Raw genomic sequence first — 19,332 nt, 5'->3', positions numbered from 1 at the left:
TGTTTTGAAAACTGTTTAGTCACTACATTTTCCTGCCGCGCCTACAACGACAGACAACACAAATAATAATTAAGAAACCATCAAAAACAAACATCGATCTCGTCGGACAAGTCGTCCTAATGAAGGGGCCGAGTCTGAACTGCAGCAGCTGTCGACATTTGGAGCGGAACCGATGGCCCGCGCCCACAATGGGCCAGAATTCGCAATAATCCACGAAGATCGACCCCCGGCCTCGCAGACACAATGCCCGTCTAAGGGTTACTCGACGCCTCACTGTACACTTGTTTGTTTGCCCCCGTCCACGACACAGCTTTATTACCCCATAGTATTTATTACATATTAATGGTTATTTAGATTCATTGTTCCGCCCCGACAGTATGCTCGAATTTATGACGCAAAATATTCAATGGAACAAGGGGTAATGATACGAAGTGTAAAGACGGATATTACGGCTGCATTCGCCTCGGTTATTTGATAATATAATTGCATATTTTGATTCGAGCAAGTTGCGCCAGTCGGAAAGTAATTAACCCTAAAATGGAGCTGTTTAAAGTGAGTTTGTTTTTAAAACAGCCCGCAAATTAGATTACAAGAGTTGTCTGGGCGCTGCGTGCGAGTTAGCATTTTTCTCTATGCTCACATTGCATTAGTGGGAGAAGCCCGTTTGTTCGTTAATGCAATTTTAATTATAAGAGGCGCGGCCGCGGGCAATTGCCGCGATGCATTCAGATTGTTATTTTTTCCGGAGCTTTTATAAAATTAAAAAAAAAACCTCCACAAGGGAATGTTGCGCATTTACATTTAGTATTTGCGTTACGTGATACAGGGAAAATCGGGATTGGAAATGCGGAATTTCGATTCAAAGCATTCGATTTAAATCGTGAATCGATTCAGTTCATTTGGACGCGAGATGTATGTAAATTGATGTAAATCCGAAACGAGTTCAGTAATCGACTATCGGCCGTATACTATTGTGTAAGTAGTGTTTATGGAAATGAGCATGGACGCGATGAAAACGATATACTTAGCTACATTATATAAATGTTAATTCCATACATTGATGAAGTATCTAAAACTAATACGAGAAGTAGGTAAGTATAATTTTTACCTTTTCGGATAAATTTTCATTCCAATCAGGTCAGGAAATGGTGGTAGAGTAATATTATATTATGACAATGGACAAATAATAGTAAAATCTTACGTCCAATAAACAATATATCATTTCATTTTGTTTCCACTACCTCTTTTACAAAGCTATGGCCGTAGTTAGCAAAACAGCCTCCTGTTTCTATTGCTATCATTGTATCGGTTTGTAAAACATGGCTGTAACATTTATGAGTAAATCGTTGAATCTGCTGACTCACTCCTCTGTCATTAATCAGGATTACGGGTGTTAATGAAATGTTAATAATGATCCCTTATATGAGGGAACCGTTAATAATTGTAAATATTAAATATAGAGTGACTCTTTCAGTTACTTATACTACATAGTAGGTATATCAAAGAAATTGTGAAATATTTAAATTAAAAAAATATGCGAAAATTTGTGTAAGTATCTGTAGTTACAATTATAATTTTAATTAGGTAAGGTATGATAACTTCAAAACTACTGAACCAATTTAAAAATATTTTATTAATAGGAAAAACCTTAACTGCAATGCTAAACTAGCGCAAAAAAGCTATAGTAATTATTTTAGAGGTGAGTCTGGTTTAAACTAACAAAACATAATTTTATAATACTTCTTATCTGATATAGGTACAATTTATAGCAATAAATTCCCACATTGTAAATACCAATAACCTTTGTACATAAGTACAATCAAATTTCAACTTAAATTACAGTTATAAATCGGATTTTGATGTTAAAACAATAAAGATAATCTTATCGAGACCTTCGAAATAACTTTGATTAATCAAAAAACTAATAAAACCTCGTGATTAGTGGGGATTGGATTAATGTGTCACTTTTTTAGAGTTCCTTTGAGAAATTTTAAGTAGTTTTTCTAATTAATTTCTCTTTGATCATAAATATCCTTCCACCCTAAGGTTATCTTGAAAAAAAACGCTTTAAGCGATAAGACCGCCATTTTAGTACATATATGTGTTAGTATTTAAGTTATAGATATGTAATTTTATTTTATGTGTGTTTACAAATTAAGAATATTCTATCTATCTTTTCTATCAAATGAAAGATAATGAAAGGAAAGAAAAGGTTTATAACGAATATAGTTTCCTAAATGCCAATTAAGTCCTGTAATGTTAAACATCGGAGGAGCATCGGTCAGAGCCTCAAATAAGTTTAGCGAGTAACTGAAAACATTAACTCCAACCAGCCTGCAGAGCGTGGAGATTATGGCAATAACCCTCCAGGCTTGGTTTGGGCTTATATCCTGTAGAGGATTTTTTACGGGCTGTGAGTTTGTGTTTATCTAAAAAAAACTATACTTAAGTGCGTAATACATAATACACTCAAGTTTTGTGAAGTGTACTTCAATATTGCAGACGGCGTCATTACGCTAGAATTTTCCGTTGAGGACTAATTAGATGCTATTGTGACTGGAACTTTTTCATAGCTCGTGAGTGTGTATATTCTGTAAAATGTACAAAACCCTGCTAATACTGAACCGATTTCGATGATCAATATTGACAGATGGACCTAATCCGAGCCGAGTTGATAAGAACATGGATTACAATTTGATAAAGTTATATTTAAGCGAATGATAACATTTGATTTATACCTTCCCAGTCATATTTTGTCACGTTACCGATTATTAATGTACGTACCTGATATTATTTAAAAAATATATGATTTTGGCTATAGGTTTTAAAATAGGATATTTTACCCACGTAATTTATATTTTCAGGTTGAAAGTGGCTTCATTGGTCAACACATCTTATTATTACATCTATGTTTATGCACAAAATAATATGAAATGGTAAAATTTTTAAGGTCACTGTTGCCATTATGGGTCATTTTATAGACCTAGGCTCATTGACAATAGCTAACTAATTTTATAAATAAAAGATGCATGCATGTGTTGATATATGTGCAACCTCGCCTTATATAACCTCTATTGCAAGTGCGAAACACGCCGTTTTATAAAACCTGCACTTCAAACACTATTTTTATCTCACAATCGACCGAATCTCCACATTTCTGAAATCTCACGCTAATCCTACTCTGTCAAAGTGACTCGTTTTCGTTGATAGCGAGTCATCAATCTGGACTTAGCCTATCTTTATGGAGATAGGCGCGGCGAGATGCAAGGCGCTATCGAGATACAGATTAGGATGCGCAAACACTTCGTGCAAACACTTTCTGGGGAGGTGTTGAATAAGTGTTGTGGGTGGTGACGTCACACGACCCATGGGAGATAATCAGGCCTTCGATTCTAGAAACAAAACGAACCGCAACTTAGAGACTGTGATTTTTTACTGTAATGTTTGTTTAAACATAATGCATAGGCCTCTTATTAAATAATTATGGGTATAACCTATTTTATAACGATGTATTCATAAACGAAGGCTTAGGTTCCAATAACGCTTTAGTCATATATGGACTTTTAACAAGTAATGAAAACGTCTATCATGGATCAGTGCTATCTATCATGCGGCCTTACCGACGTCACCTATTAACTAACTCACATTTCATAATCATACATCCTTCTGCTATAAATGTAGTCTTGTGCAATATTAACAAAGCTTTTTCTAAAGCTAAGATTCATAAAGCACACACGGTATATATTTGTGCCCTAACATTTACCTGTCGTGGCGTATGTCGGCGCCTTTGAACTCAGTTCTAAGTACTTCGTCCCCATTTTAGGACGTTTTCCGAGTAATGTACGAGTACTATTTGCTGATACAATAAGACAATTCACGTATACTGTCATTCATACTATTTGGGGTTCACCAGTAAAGCTCGAGCTTCTATTAGACAATTAAAAAAATATAACATTTTAGTTTTAATAAAAGAAACTGTTTTATAAAAATGTGGACACTTATGTCCAGTTTAAAATTTTAATAGATCTATAAACAATTCAGCTACTAGCTGTGCAAAGTTGACTGGAAGAAATAGTGTGTGGGCGATAACACCGCCTTTGTACAACATAAAACTTTTTGATATCTCTAGTTTTCAGGTGTGAAACCGGCTCTTTGATAGGTTTTATACAAATACAATTCTGTAAATTACCTACGGAATTCATAATTATAATTATGTCATACAGCTTAATAGTACTTTATAGCGACAGTTAAAGCAAGATTTGTCTTAATTACTTCTGCAATACGGTTTACAATCGTTTTGCTCATAAAATGGCTTCAAGTTTTTATGTTCATCATCACGGGTCATTTTTGGTTACGAAGTAAACATAATTAAGGTTTTTTATAGCTGTGAGATTTGTAGATACAACATCTGTGATTATCGCGTTTAGATGTTAAACAAAAAAATAGAAATAAACCTCAAAATCCTTGAAAATGGCAAGTGGTCATGTAAATGAGCGCTGAACGAATTTTGATTAATGTTATAATCGTATTATTAATTCATTAATTGCTCATATGAAATTAATTTGTAAACAGGCGAACTTAATGCTCATGTCACTTTTTTTCATCCAACATTAGGTGTGCAGAGAAAGTATTTTTTGCATAACACTTTCCAGACCTCTCTCTGTAGCTACTTTCTTTCGCGCGATCAATCAAAGGGCTACGGCAGAATGCGTGCGGCTGCCATTGGTCAATATTGTCGCAGGCATCGCTCACGCAACACGGAGGTCACTTTATATGACCAACGCGGGTAACGACTGTACCTCGTTGTATTAAACGTGCCGATTGCACTACAGCTGTCGTTCGTTAGATTTTGTCAGTGTGGAGTAACCCTCGAGTTAGTGTTTGCGGTGTTATTCACAACGGTGTGTGCTTTGCAGGGCACAGTCAGCTCCCTTGCTTGACGATATGAGGTCGGAGGTACTGGCGAGAATAGAATAAGTATTCAATCTCGTTCTCGGCATCACCAAATGTTAAGTGGTAGAGAATGCTACTAGTACTAAGTTCTTCTTCTTAGCATGTTGATGGATGATGGAGTGTCATTGTAAAAGAAACTTCTCGACAAATAACAAACCACTTCTACCACTGAGCTCTTATTTTGAATTAGTCGGGTTAGAAGATTTGTGCCTTTATTAAGTGGTTGTAAATTAGGATGAACTTATACAGACTTTCTGGTTTGACAGTAAACAATATGCGGATAGCTTTTTGTTTTGTTTTTGTATGTGACACACCATCATGTTCGTATATTGTTAATATGAAACTTGTTTTATTTATTATTTATTTAATCCTTTATTGCACAAATATATAAATAAGTGTACAAAGGGTGGACTTAATGCTAAAAGCATTTTCTACCAGTCAACCCACAGGAAGTACAGGAGAAATTATATTAAAGGTGTGCAAAAAAAAAAGAAATTGCAATGTCACTCAATAATTATTGTACCTAACAATAAATAGAATACATAAATATAAATAATATAATAATAAACTACTAAACTAATAAATTAAATAATATAAACTAATAAACTTGTTCGGTTTTTCTCCCTGACTGTACTCAGTACTTGCGTGACTCGCCGCAATGACAATAGAAACTTCGCGTTACTCAGTGTTTGGATTAACTTAATATTTCAATGTTTGTGATTGTTTAATGTTTAAGCTGCTGTCTCGTACTTGGGGGCAATTTTGTTACTTTTTAAACAAAAATTGGGTGAGTTAGTAAGTATGTACTTTTATATTTATTTCATAGTATTTAACCCAACATACCCATCATGACAGTATTAGAAGGTTAACATAGGTTAACTAAGTAATTAAGAAGAATGTGTATACTTTAGAGTCTGGTCGGTACTTCCCTGTAGACTGTAGACGTCACTCCCAAATTAAATAAATGGATTTGCCAAAAATAGTGATTGCACTTTCTTATTTCGGAAAATATCTAATATCCATATACATTAGTTATTCATATTGGACTAGGCCTAAACCCCTTCTTTCATTGAAAGGAGACCCGTGGCCCAGCAGTGGCTACGTCATGGATTGTGATGATGATGATGTTGTATCCGTGATTGTATTCCGATCTAATTCAGGAAAGCAGATTAGCAATCGAATTAAACATTTCTTCAATTCCACCCAATAGTGTCCAACATGGCATTCAGTTCCGCTCTCAAACCTCCATATTTGTCCAACCATAGAGGAGACGTCACAATAACGTATCGGGCGCGCGTTATCTTGTTTGCAGTGTTGTAAAGCACTGTTTACACGCGGCACACGGGGAGACATGTCCAAATCGGAATCGTAACGTTCGGCAGGGAGGACGGTCAGCAGAAAAAAGCGTAGGTAAATCACCAAATAGTTACTTAGTACCCAAGGTTTATACAGGATTAGAAATAGGGTATACATATACATAGATATAGTAAATCAAAATTAAGGGAGTGATTCGGGGCGGTCTTTTCGTAGAGAAACTGTTGTTCGGAATGACGAGCTGAGTGCGCCTAGTTTAAGTTCTTGCTCTCTTCAAAATTCATAAATTTTATACTATGTTGTAATTATGCACACAGCACAACTCAAAATAGTTGCGTCCAAGTCAAACCCATTCCTATCAACCTATAAACCCAACGATAAATCGTACTAAACTGTAGTTGTATTAGTTATTAGCTAAATAAGCTGCAGATAGCAAACAGCTACGCACATTTTGATCCAAATTAGTTCCTACCGACAAAGTAGACTAAATCAAGAATTTATGGCAGAAGTTATTGCGGCTGACCCTCCCGAGCTTATCTTTTACACCAAATTCGTATCCGATAGAAAAATTATATACAACCATAATAACATGATGTTCGATAGCGTTATCACCGGCTTTGTACGCACCGCCTCAAATCAGAATCATAAAAACTGGCAATTTCGTGTGTTGTTTTTGCTTTTAATATGTGATAAGGTGCAAGGCTTTTTTAATTAATGTCCTGTATCGTTGGTGGATTTAGCTGTGTTCCTACCTACCTTCGTAAATTGTTTGATACCAAAATTGATCACGATCACATACATAAGCAATCATTTCAACAATGTGCACACTAGGTATAGAACTTGAAAACTATACAACAACGATTCTGTTCAACAGTGTACAAACTTTACAATAAAATAAACCAGCGATCAATCATCCGAGCAGTGGCTAGCACAGCGTTATCAGTTTAGGCGTAAGATTTACGAAGGGACCCATTGCATCGACAGGGATTTAGTTTATACAAATATGAGTGGTACACTGGTAATTATAGTACGCGGATGTCGATTCTGAAGGAACAAATTCAAATTTTAGTGCTGTTAGTTTTTTTTTATCGAAAGTATGACGTATATAAGTATCACACCCCGCGCTTATTCAAAGCCACCACACAAGCGCAACAACATGTCAATGTGTTGAGTGCGATTCTGAAGTAGGCTTTCTAAAATTAGCGCTGTCACTTAAAATTTGAGATTTTAGCTAATTTTAAAATAAAGAGTTGCTGCCTTATTATGAATCGATTCCAATAATAACAATTATGTGTTGTTACATTTATGTATTACTTCAAGAACATAAAAACAATAGTCATAATGATAAAAAAACACAGTTGGCCCGTGTGTTCTTACCTTTCGCATGGTACGTAACATGGTCGTGTTGCGCGCGCGGCGGCGGCGTTGCGCGGCGTAACTCCGGCTGTTGCGCGTGCGCGTTCCACAGCGACTGGCACAGGCTGTTGCGTAGCGCCTCGGAGGCTGTCACTCCTGTGGGTAGTTGGAGAGTTAGTTATTGTTTATGGTATTTAGCTATAGGTTGTATGGCGGGTATTTGCTGAATGAGAAGGGTCGCGGAAGGAGTGTTGTGGTACCTTTGAAATGGCTCTCTCCAGTAGTGGAAGTCACTACGGGCGGAATCTTTCACATTCGTAAGTTTAACATCATAAAATAGAACAACAATATTACAGATAGGTTATCTTGTATTGAATGCCAAGACTCATTTTGCGTTGTTGAGCTAGCGAAGTATATATGGAAAATAGCATTTGGGGCTTGCATTACTATGTCATAAACCAACAGTCCCAATCATTTTTTCCTTAAAAACACAACATAAATTACCTATTTACAGTAGATAAATGTAATTAACAGTAATATATCTTGTAGACGGGAGCCGTGATTATTAAATCCCTGTGCGAGATAGCGCCGTTATCGTGTGTAATCTGCTAATACGCATGTAATCCGGACACGAATTGCTATTACAAATTACTTACCAACAAAGCTGTAAGTGTTGTTTAGTTTTAGTAAACGAATTCATGTTTTTATTAAAGGTGCAAATTGGCGGCGGCCGACATGAGGCTGCATTCCACGAAGATGCGACACCTGTCTGCTGCCTACCTTTTTTCTTCCGCCGCCATAAAAAAGTCGTATGGCGTACTAATTTGTTTGTAGCGCTATGAAGCTTGTGAATGCTGATCTAGCTTAATATAAGAGAGTAAATTAAAACTTTTCTAATTCATGTTTCATCAAAATCGTACAGCTCATTAATGAAATCATGCTCTATTAAAAAGTTGAAAATGCATTCCGTTGGCAGCTATAACTTTACATCAAAAACAAAACGCAATACCCCAATAAAGTGATGTGACGTGACGAAACGAAAAAACATTGCAAATGGATTATGAGATTTCGGCTATCAGCAGATTATTTATCACGGAATGTCAGAAACACTAATTTTATTTATCAATAGGTACCTACCTACCAACTTTTTTAAAAATTCATTTTTAAATTTCCAAGTTTTGACTTAGCATAGTCTATATTTCTGAAAGCCTTGATATTTTCTGGATTAACGTAGAGAGACATACGTTAATTTCATATTTAACTGAGTTACAAGACACATCTGTCCGGCATAGATTAGTCAAGTCATAGTATTAATGGTGCTCACACACCGAACCGAACACTTATGTTTTAGGCGAATGGTGACTTATCGCTATAACATGCTGGCTTACATAATGATGGAAATAACATAACACTGGTATAAAGAACCTCCTGCAGTTTGACTGGTAGGGGACGCTTTTAGCATTAACTCCACCTGATTGTACATCTACCTACTCTTTGTTAATTTTGCGATGAAAGTATTAATGAATAAATCTCGCTCTCGTTTTTGACATGAAACTGGAAAGTGTATTTTGCTCGGACACATCTGGGCGCGGGTGCTCGCGTGTGCAATGAGGAAGTGGCCAATGACGAATGTTTAATTAGCCGACACTCATTGTCGCTTTGGGAGATACGACCGTTGCACTGTGGGTGAACACGGTTTTGGACATTTTGACCAAAGAGTTAGGGCCTTACCACAAAAACTTAGACAGTATTTAACAGATCGATACGAAATCTGTCAAATTTCGTTTTAAACACTTGTTAAACAGTGTTTAAAGTTTTTTGTGGTAGTACAGTAAGCGTGTAATTTAAACAACCTCTTAAAAGAATACTGCTTTGAACATTGAATTTCTTTTTAAAAGGTGAAGTGGTTGAGATATTCATTATTGTATAATTTTCTAAAAACAGAGACAGCCATTATAAAAATTATATTGGTACCTAAAAAGTACATTGTGTACAGGTACTAGCGAAGTACATACCGTGGTCGAGTCAAACACGATAAGATTATCGCCGGAAGTTTGTGATTTGTGAGGATGATTCAGGATTTAACGTTTGTAGTTATGTGGATAATGAAGGAATTCACATATTCAAAAGATCTGTCATATTTATGAATAGTTAATTACTAGGTAATTAATTGTTAGATAGGTACTTAATAATTTAAAAATATCATATTCTATAATAGGTAATTAGGTACTTTACTAAATATTTAAGAAAAATCTATTTTTAATTTATTTAGCTAAATATGTATGTATATGAAAAGCGAATCGTATATGTGACTCGTGAAAAATCACCACTTCCTCAATTTCCCTGGACGATGTAGCCAAGATAACCACATGTGTCATAATAATTAATACATGTTCCCCTGCAGGTGGTTTTCAAGAGAAAACGGCGGCCCGCGGGCCGGGAAATGTAGCCGAGTAAATTTTTGTATTAGCGCATACAAAAATTTACTCGGCTACATTTCCTGGCCCGCAGGCCGCAGGTTGAAGACCCTGGCTGGACGAGCACCAACCTAAGATCTGCGCGGCGTCCCCAACAGGATACCAGCGATAACGCGCAAGGACAATCAGTGCAGGATACGCGGGGAGGAAGACGCCCATCACAGTGGCGCCACGGCGGCGACGGCGGCGGGCAATTGCTTGGTGCATCGAACATATCGAAGAGGACGCTTTTGCCAATAATGATATACCTCACACGCAATTAAAAAAATCTAGTGATAATGTAACGTCAATGCCAGATAGAAATTTCATTGCTGCGCGTGAGTGTATGGATTAAACTTTGCCCAAAACCTTATAAAAATTTACCCAAATACTGACATTCCACTTCCCCTGATAATGAGCTTCATGGCTGTTATCCATGGGACTACTTATACATATCTAAATCTCTTTGACGGTTAATAGACTTATTCATCTCATCTTCATCTGCTTAGCGCAAAATACCTACACACCTGTTACCCATTGTGTTAAGGTAGCTATTCGCTGGAATCACGAACTCTCAACTATAAGTCTAAGGACTCTAAGGTCAGCCCACACAGCGTGCAATCGTCACTCGATACGGCGAGTGGCGCCAGCGTGATCGCCGGCTTCCTTCGGACGCGCATCCTGGGCCTACGCGCCTGATGGCTCGAGCTAGATCTAGATTTTAGTCACTAAACATGACTGGTATTTTTTTTTAAGTTTCAGTATCCAACTGCTGTGTAAAGGCCTCCTCATGTTTACTCCACACGTTTCTTTCGTCATAACACATTAAGTAAAGCATTCTTCTTTTGACGAATAGTCCTTTGACGAATCGGTCACTTTTAGTGGTCGACCATCAATGTGGTTCGTAGCAGAAATAAAAATTCTAATCTATACTAGAACAATTAAACGTTTATGAATACATAGCTATAATTTCCCTTGCACTTGCAGCCCCATTTCCCTACTAACCCGTCGATGTAATTCACTTGCAATTTGGCTCACATGACCGCCGCCGCCGCCGCCGCCGCCGGCCGGACCCTTGCGAGGGGCGCAGGCGCCGGCGTCATACCACTTGCAGACAATAATACAATTGGGGTAATCTTTCAATCAATTCGCCGTGCTAAATCTCCTTTGTTGTGTCTCGGAGAGTGTGGAGATATTGGTCACTTGTTCTGAGAATTCTTTCTGAATCGATATATATGTATAGTGAACTAACATTTCTCTTCTTCTTGGCGTATTGACGAATAGGGTTAGAAACACGGTAACTGACTAAGGTTCTCTGGGCTAAAACACTTTCCTAATAAGGATTCTTGACCGATCAAATCATAGATTTTTTATACAGGTTGTTGCAAAAAGGGTATGCTAAGCCTAAAACAATTACTCCAGACCTTTCAAAGATTTCTAAAAAGCAAAGCATCGAAGCCCAATTGCGAATTTGGAGCTCCGAAATTGAGCACGCGACTAGAGAACAGGAAGCGGCGAGGAGCCCACAATTGGTGTTGTCACCGACAATTCAGCGACGAGCGGCACCGGACGCTGGTCATTGATTCTTTGGAGACTCCTCAAGTGGCGCCGCCGATTTCACTGAACCCTAAAGCAAAGTGCACAAGGTTTGTAATGGAACAACAGGCTTGGCGGTAAATTTAGCAGCAATTAATGCACTGGCCGATATTGTTGGGAGTTCCGTTGATGGAACTGTTTCTGTTAATTTCGGAAACGGCGGCGATGAAAAATGAAATTTATTTGTTGATTTAAAATTCAACTGTTAATGTGTATGTGTGACGAAATAAAAGGTAGAAGCTCTCAAAAAGAATCCAGGAATGCGCCTTCAAAACATACCACCAGAGTAGACGCATTATCAAGATGAAACGCTGCCGAACCGGCAATTAGCATACATCGAACATATCGCAATAATACTTCATTTACCATCAATGGACCCGAACACTCATTCGATTCATTCATCGATTGAAATGAAATCACTTGATAGGAGCGTGAATGCACATCGGACAAAGATGATAGAGAAGACACTGTCAAAGTTGTAGGACGAAGAAGCATGAATGAAATAGATTGTGAGAGCTGTGATGCTGGACACGGATCGTGAATGGACTGATAAGTGTGAATGGGGCTTCATAAATTAGCTGCATGTCTATTTTTAAACTTTCTCGATGAATAGTTTAATACGGTTATAAAATTTTATTGTGGTTTTGGAAGTAACGAATGCTTGATCAGCGATCACAATTTCCGCCTCACTGTTTTATTTCGTGACAATTTATGCTCTTATGCACTACATTTCCAATCATACAAAATAATCAATTTAGTGAAAATCTCTCCTGCAGTTATTATGTGGCAACACGGAGACCTTTCCCCCTTTCATTAGGATTCAATAATTCAATATCAACTCCATGCATTCCAGTTCTTAATTCCGGTATAGGGTTACACTCGGGCCGTGGGTGGCCACGCTCAATGCACTCATTGATGCGTCCATCTCGATAGCGAATAACGTACTCTTTGGTGACAAATAAATTAGCAGAAATTACCAATATTTATAAAAAAAAAATGCAAATCCGTTTCTGCGAATTTTGGAAAATAGCAATTTAGGTGCATAGAATAACCACTAAATGAAACTGTTCAACTAACTGAACTATCTTTCCACAAGGTAAATACTTAACTACCTACATATCTACTATTAGACTAGAGCAAAACTGAATACTTTCTGCTCCTGAACCTCCTGCAGGTTGACTGGTAGAGAATGCTCTTAGCATTAAGTCCACCTAATTGTACATATCCCTACTTTTGTAAATTGTGCAATAAAAGTATAAATAGATAAACCCCTTTCAAAGTAAAAACTGCGTTACCTAAACCGATAAGGAAGTACCTACATAAAAGAGAGCATAATATAGAATACCTACAATTTTATTGTTTCCACGAAAATCTACGCCAAACTATTTGGTCGCTGGACGAAAACAAAGAGTCTTATTATAATCTTGTTGGTGACAGGCAGTCTGCGGGCATTGCTGTGTTTATCGCAAGAATAAACTACTCCTTTATATTCGACGATGAATAATGTTCTTTTTTCTATTCGCAAAACTTACACCGGGTCGGCAATCGACCTAAATGTCAGGTCACCGCTTCCTTTCAGATTAATGTATTTTTTTTATTAATTAATGTACTTAGTTAGAATAACAAAGTTGCTTTTAATTGACGCCAAATCGTATGGTGTTTCTCCGAACAAGGACATTAAATTCTGCTATCAGAGGAAGCTGATTATGTTTTGCGTAAAAATCTGCAAATATATTTTATACTTGCCCTGAATTTATTAATGATGATAACAGTTTGCGGTTTTGAAAAAACAACTGAAGTATAACGGTTTTCAGCGCACTTCAATTTTTATGTTAAAGTTACGTTCCACTACTACCTACTAATAATATGGATAGATATTACGAGTATGTAGATATACCCTATCTACAATTCTACAGGGTTGCAACTTGCAATCAAGAAATGGCGTATGGAGTTGTATTAACAAGTTTTGTATTAAACACCGGATACAAATGTCCGATAAAAAAGTAATATGGTAAAACGGACCATGTATGTCATATCCAGTCATGAGCGTTAGTGTGAATGAACCGCTACATAATCAGATTAATTGATAAGAAAATCGAAAGACTGTTTAAATCTATGGACTAATTTTCTAAATGAAATGGCAGTTGAGCCGACCAGCCGGTGCCAGGTCCACATCTCAGTTCCCACGTCTCTTGGCGTCCTCCCACGCGAGACAACTGGATCCTCGTCCCTGAACTATAATCAACATGTTGTCTGCTAATCCGAAATCCTTGCCAGGATTTTTGGTTATAGTTTCTAAAATTTTTTTTAGGGTTAAAACTCACTGTAATAGTTTAGTTATATTCTGTTATGTAAGTACCTATGTTGATAATATATTAAGTGGAATTGAAACCGCAAAGTTGTTTTGCTTTGGTTTTCAATATTTAAGGCAAACCAAATTCATATTATTATGGTCAAAATAAAATGATAAATGTTTTACATAATCGTATAAAATACTTAGGTACCTTATTATTATAAAATAATTACCTTTTTTTTTTACTTACTTGTTTGCTACTGTGTGTCTTTGAAAAAAATGTTTTTTTCTTTCATTCTGACATTCAAACATTATTTATGGACATTGAAAAGTAACAAATTTATCGATCATTAACATTTCATAACTTTCGTCGGAAATTAACATTAATATTACTATCTTACAACTCGTAGTTTCCCATTCCACTTCCCATCGCGTCTCGTAAGTGAGTCACTGGCGACTAGACCAGTCATCCCGCCATCAATTGACCCCTGGATATCTAGCCGTAAATTAAATCGTAGCTAGTCGAATGTGTGTGAACGTTGGCCGTCCGCGTTGGCTGCTGTTGGGCCAAGGCTGGCCATGGTCTTAACTGTTTATATTTTTTTCCGTAGTATTAGTTCTTAATGTACAGCGAAAAGCGGGTAACTTGCTACCTCTGATTACCCCTTCGGGGATTACAGTCATGAGCATATTATGTATGTACTTATGTATTAGTTTTAGGTTTAGTTATTTAGTATTTTTGATTACATTTCAAAGAATATATATTTATATCAAATCAAATCAAAATCAAAAATATTTATTTAAACACCATAGAATTAAAAAAGTTAGTAGGTAGGTTTAAACAAATAATTTTAGGAAATTAAATAAAAGGGTGATAGGTTATAAATTATCGAACCAAATACTTTGTAATATAGACTATACTTTAACGTATTTCAGTTTGCTTACATGTTACATGCCATTTACACAACTTAAAAAGTCTAGTTAAGCAAAACGTATGCATAAAGGAAAGTAAAAAAAAATAAAAAAAATCAAGTTTAGATAGACTGACTCAAGGAAAGAAATTTTAGCCAATCGCAGCGCTTAATTCCACAAATAAGTTGATCTTCATTATTATTCTCAAGTAATAAACTGCGCATTGCTATTTTTCATCTCCACCTATGTACTCATAGTAAGAACAAGGCTTATCTTCAAAACCACTCGTCATTTTGCCGTCTGTGAATGATGCACTAATTCGTGCGACCGCTGGCCGATTGTCGTGCGAACGCCACTAAAGGGTTAAAAGGTGTTAATTGCACCAGATTGAATGTTTTCTCATGAGGAATCTCAATTGGACGCAATTATTTCTGCGCTCTTTTGAGCGTTGCTTTTAAATACGATTGGACGTTAGAGTTATTAAAAACCTTCTAAGATTCTGGTGGTGTTGACAACTGGGTTTTGAAAATTCTCGTCTGTAACTTAGGGACATGATTATTATGAAACATCAGGCTTACTAAATAACACTATACTATACACCTATACAGTCAAATTATATCCTTTTAATTTCTAACAAGCACCAATTTAAGTTAATTTATTTATTATTTAGTATACTGTAATTTACCTAATATATTATATTATCATATCACGTATTATATCACACCCATTGTTAAATAAGTCATAAGTAATAATCATAAATCACGACTCATGTAATGTAGGAGCGTGGAACTCATCTCAAGTTCATGAGCGAATTAGGGTCAAAGTCGTACATGAAATGTTACACTTTGCTTCACTTCAGAACTGTTAAAGCATTTAATTGATATCTGTACCATACATACTTATATATTTTTAGTTTATAACGAAGGACAATTTAAGGCGATGGGATATGCTCCCAGCCAATGCCAGCACTCTATGCAGTTGCGGAAGCCTCCAGACTACGTCACATCTTATAGAGTGTCCTAATGCCCCAAAGTGCAGTCAAGGAGACCTGATGAAGGCCAATGATCTCGCAATAAGAGTAGCAAAACACTGGAGGAAGTTTTCTTAGTGCATTTACACGATTGAAGAAGTTTATACTAGTGTTGCCACGAATAGTGAATTGGCCGAATACCGAATACCGAATATTCGGCGACGCTGCCGGCCGAAGCGCCGAATATTCGGCCGCCGAATATTCGGCGCTACAACCTGTTTTTTTTTGTTCCTGGAACTGCTTTGAAGAAGTCGCTACAGATTATATGAGAAATGCTAATTATTAGGAGGCAGAATGCTGTGGCAAACGAGTTAACAATAAAGATATTTAGTATTTTTTGTATTTGTAAACGAGTTGAATTTTTATTTGATAATAGTTCGCCTAGATCGGATGGCCGATCCTTACAAGTGGTGGTCAGCAAACAAAAAACAATACCCGAACCTTTTGAAATTTGCAAAAACTTATCTTTCTTCACCTGGAAGTAGCGTTTATAGTGAGAGGTTATTTTCTGAGGATGGTTACAATGAAAAGCGCAATCGTGGGCTACCAAAAAATGCTGAAATGCTCGTTTTTATCCAGCACAACTTACTACTGATTAATTTTAAGTACTAAAATGTTGTGATTTGGAAATAAATACACAATTTTGATTAATATAACAAGTAATTTTTTACATGATTTACTATTCGGTATTCGGCCCGAATAGTACGCACTATTCGGCCGAATACCGAATACTGAAAAAACTGGCCGAATAGGCCGAATACCGAATAGTTGCCGAATATTCGTGGCATCTCTAGTTTATACAAAAACATACCTGCTTCTATGCAACCTAGTGTCCAGTTTGTGTATAAAGTAAATTTACCAAATCATGAACTTAAGTCCTGCTCAATAACAATTCAGACTCTCTATTTAAGTTCTGCTTATTTTTTGGTTCTCATCTGTGCTTCCGCAGTTATTCACAAATCAGTTGCAGGAATATCGTTTCGTATCCTTTTTTAAATATTAGATTTATTTTAGATAAATATTATCATACTCACACTACAATATCATCAAACAAAACCTATTTACAAAAAAAACATATTCTTTTCGCTGTGGTCATGTATAAAGAACAAATTTCCAATCTATTCATCTTCCTCAGCCTGTAATCGGTTCTTCGACATATATGGTCCGATCACTCCGATCTATTGACCCGTCAATATTAACCTCTGTCGGATCTTCCGCCGGTCCTTTGAAGAGTAGAATTAGGTTGCGAAATGACCGCCACAGATTAAAGCCGGCTAGTGAATGAGTCATTTAAATCATTTGAATCAACCGACAGAGTTGTAAAGTCACGGGGACTACTGTTTTACGAATGTCTATATCTACGAGAAATATCTTAGAGCGTAATTTTGCAGTTCTTGGGTTTATATTTAGGTACTTTTGTTAAGTCTAACGCACCTGACTTAGTTGTGACCCTGATCCATAGAACAACTCGGACTCGGGTGTACCGGTGTACCCCTCAATGCCCTGATCCAATGTATTTGCTATTATATACAAAATTGCAAAGTCGTGTTTTATAATGTATTTCGATTTTACTACATAATATAAGATAATTAGTCATACAGATTCATACCAACTTGATTGCGTAACGCCATTCCAAATTCCAATACCAGCGACACATTAAAAGATTAAAAGACTCCGTCATTACCATCAACCAAGGACCGCTGTTCTCGTCATTAACCGGGTTAATTTGGGCAAAAATCCCTCCTCCTCACTTGTTGGCACACAACCGAGGTCTCCACAAAGGGTCTTTAATAATTCATTTGGGTCTAATACCCTTTTATCGGCGGTCGGGATTTGTCAAATTTGGTCTGACGCGTGCGAGCCATTAGTAGGGCGTTGAACACAGGTCTATTCTATTGAAGTGCTTAATCGTTTACTGCAGGACCCCCCAATCGGTGGAAGGTTTGAAAGAAACAGTTTGTAGAGCTACTGTACTGTAGGTATATTTGTACATCCTTCCTCGTCTATTCTTCAAGTGACTTCGTGTGACAGGGTGTTCAAGACGAAGTTCGGACTTGCCAGCCACATAAGAGCACATAACAGAGTGTAGCAAGAGTCGCTGTTGTCGGATACGACGAAGAGGACATCATCATCATCATCATTCTTCAAGTTATTCCTTCACACAAAGGTTGCCTAGGAGAGATTTTAGCGATAACCTTAGCGCTATTCTATTCTACTGCTCCGTTGACAGGATTTTAGGATTTGTGAATTCTTCAGGGAGTCCTGTCCTCCTTTAGTGATTACAAAAACATGTATATACCTAACATTGCTAAATGTAAATCGTGTAAACTGGCTCCAACAGTTCAGTTGGCCTCATTAAATCTTAATGTAACGATAAGTTACAGATTTTTTTATGACCTTTATTTCCTGTTTTGCAAACGACGCACATGTTTTAGTTTTAGGGTTCCGTGGATTTAATGCTGTATTAAATTATAATTAATCAATAAAAATTACTACTTGTTGAACACTTGAGGCCAAAGTGACGATAAAGTTGAAAGTCCTTAACAATATTGTGTTTAATAATCTTATGAGGAAGTTTATCACTAGTATAGAGGTCACAATCCATTTCTATCCCTTATTAAGCTTTCATTTAGATTAAAATATACTTTTTAATACAGCAAATAGGTATATGTGCTGTCTTTGATTTTGACTTGTACAACATTATTATCAATTACAACAATATTACCTCATTAACCGTGTAACAGATCAGTTAATCCTGAACACTTGCTGAATAGTTTTATTGTTAACAATACTAACATGTTACAGCATCCTAACTTAATATTATAAATGCGAAAGTAACTGTGTCTGTCTGTCTGTCTGTCTGTCTGTCTGTCTGTCTGTCTGTTACTCTTTCACGCAAAAACTACTGAACGGATTTGAATGAAATTTGGTGTACATACGGTCTAGACCCTGGGAAAGAACATAGGCTACTTTTTATCCCGGAATTCCCACGGGAAAACTTTTTAAGGCGAAGCGAAGCGCGCGGGAACAGCTAGTGATTTATAAGATCGCGAACTGTGAGACCGGACGTCGGATGTGCCAAGGACGCGTCGCGACGACATCGTCGTTTTGGAACACCATGTGTGTGAGTACAGGCGACGCCATGAATGAGTGTGCAGTTTTGTTGTGTGTTTTAAATATGTTTTTTAGACAGTCGCTTATTTATCGATATCATAATTATTAATGTAGGTAATAGAAGGGTTACCGTTATAGCCTATTTTACCCTTTGAGCTTTGCATAAGAGCTTTGGGCGAGTCTCATAAAAGCACGATATTCTAAAACCCAGCGATAGGATTTATGTTAAGAAACTGTCAGTCTACCTTAAGAGGCTTACAAAATGCATCAACGTATTTTTGACTGATACAAATAGTTTCAATTCGTTT

At 36.8% G+C, this 19,332-nt stretch overlaps 1 protein-coding gene across 1 annotated transcript in view; it reads right to left on the bottom strand.

The window, feature by feature from the left end:
- Nucleotides 1-19,332, bottom strand: part of LOC105398698 (zinc finger protein Gfi-1b) — a 48,500-nt gene that overhangs the window by 23,504 nt on the left and 5,664 nt on the right. Inside the window, exon 2 of the mRNA XM_038121207.2 lies at nt 7,645-7,779. Coding sequence (XP_037977135.2) covers nt 7,645-7,779 — 135 coding nt within the window. The remainder of the gene's footprint in view (nt 1-7,644; nt 7,780-19,332) is intronic.

Source organism: Plutella xylostella, chromosome 4, assembly GCF_932276165.1.
Source record: "Plutella xylostella chromosome 4, ilPluXylo3.1, whole genome shotgun sequence".
NCBI classification, from domain to species: domain Eukaryota; kingdom Metazoa; phylum Arthropoda; class Insecta; order Lepidoptera; family Plutellidae; genus Plutella; species Plutella xylostella.
Note: the sequence above shows the minus strand (reverse complement) of the source record. Positions and strands in the feature narration are given on the sequence as shown.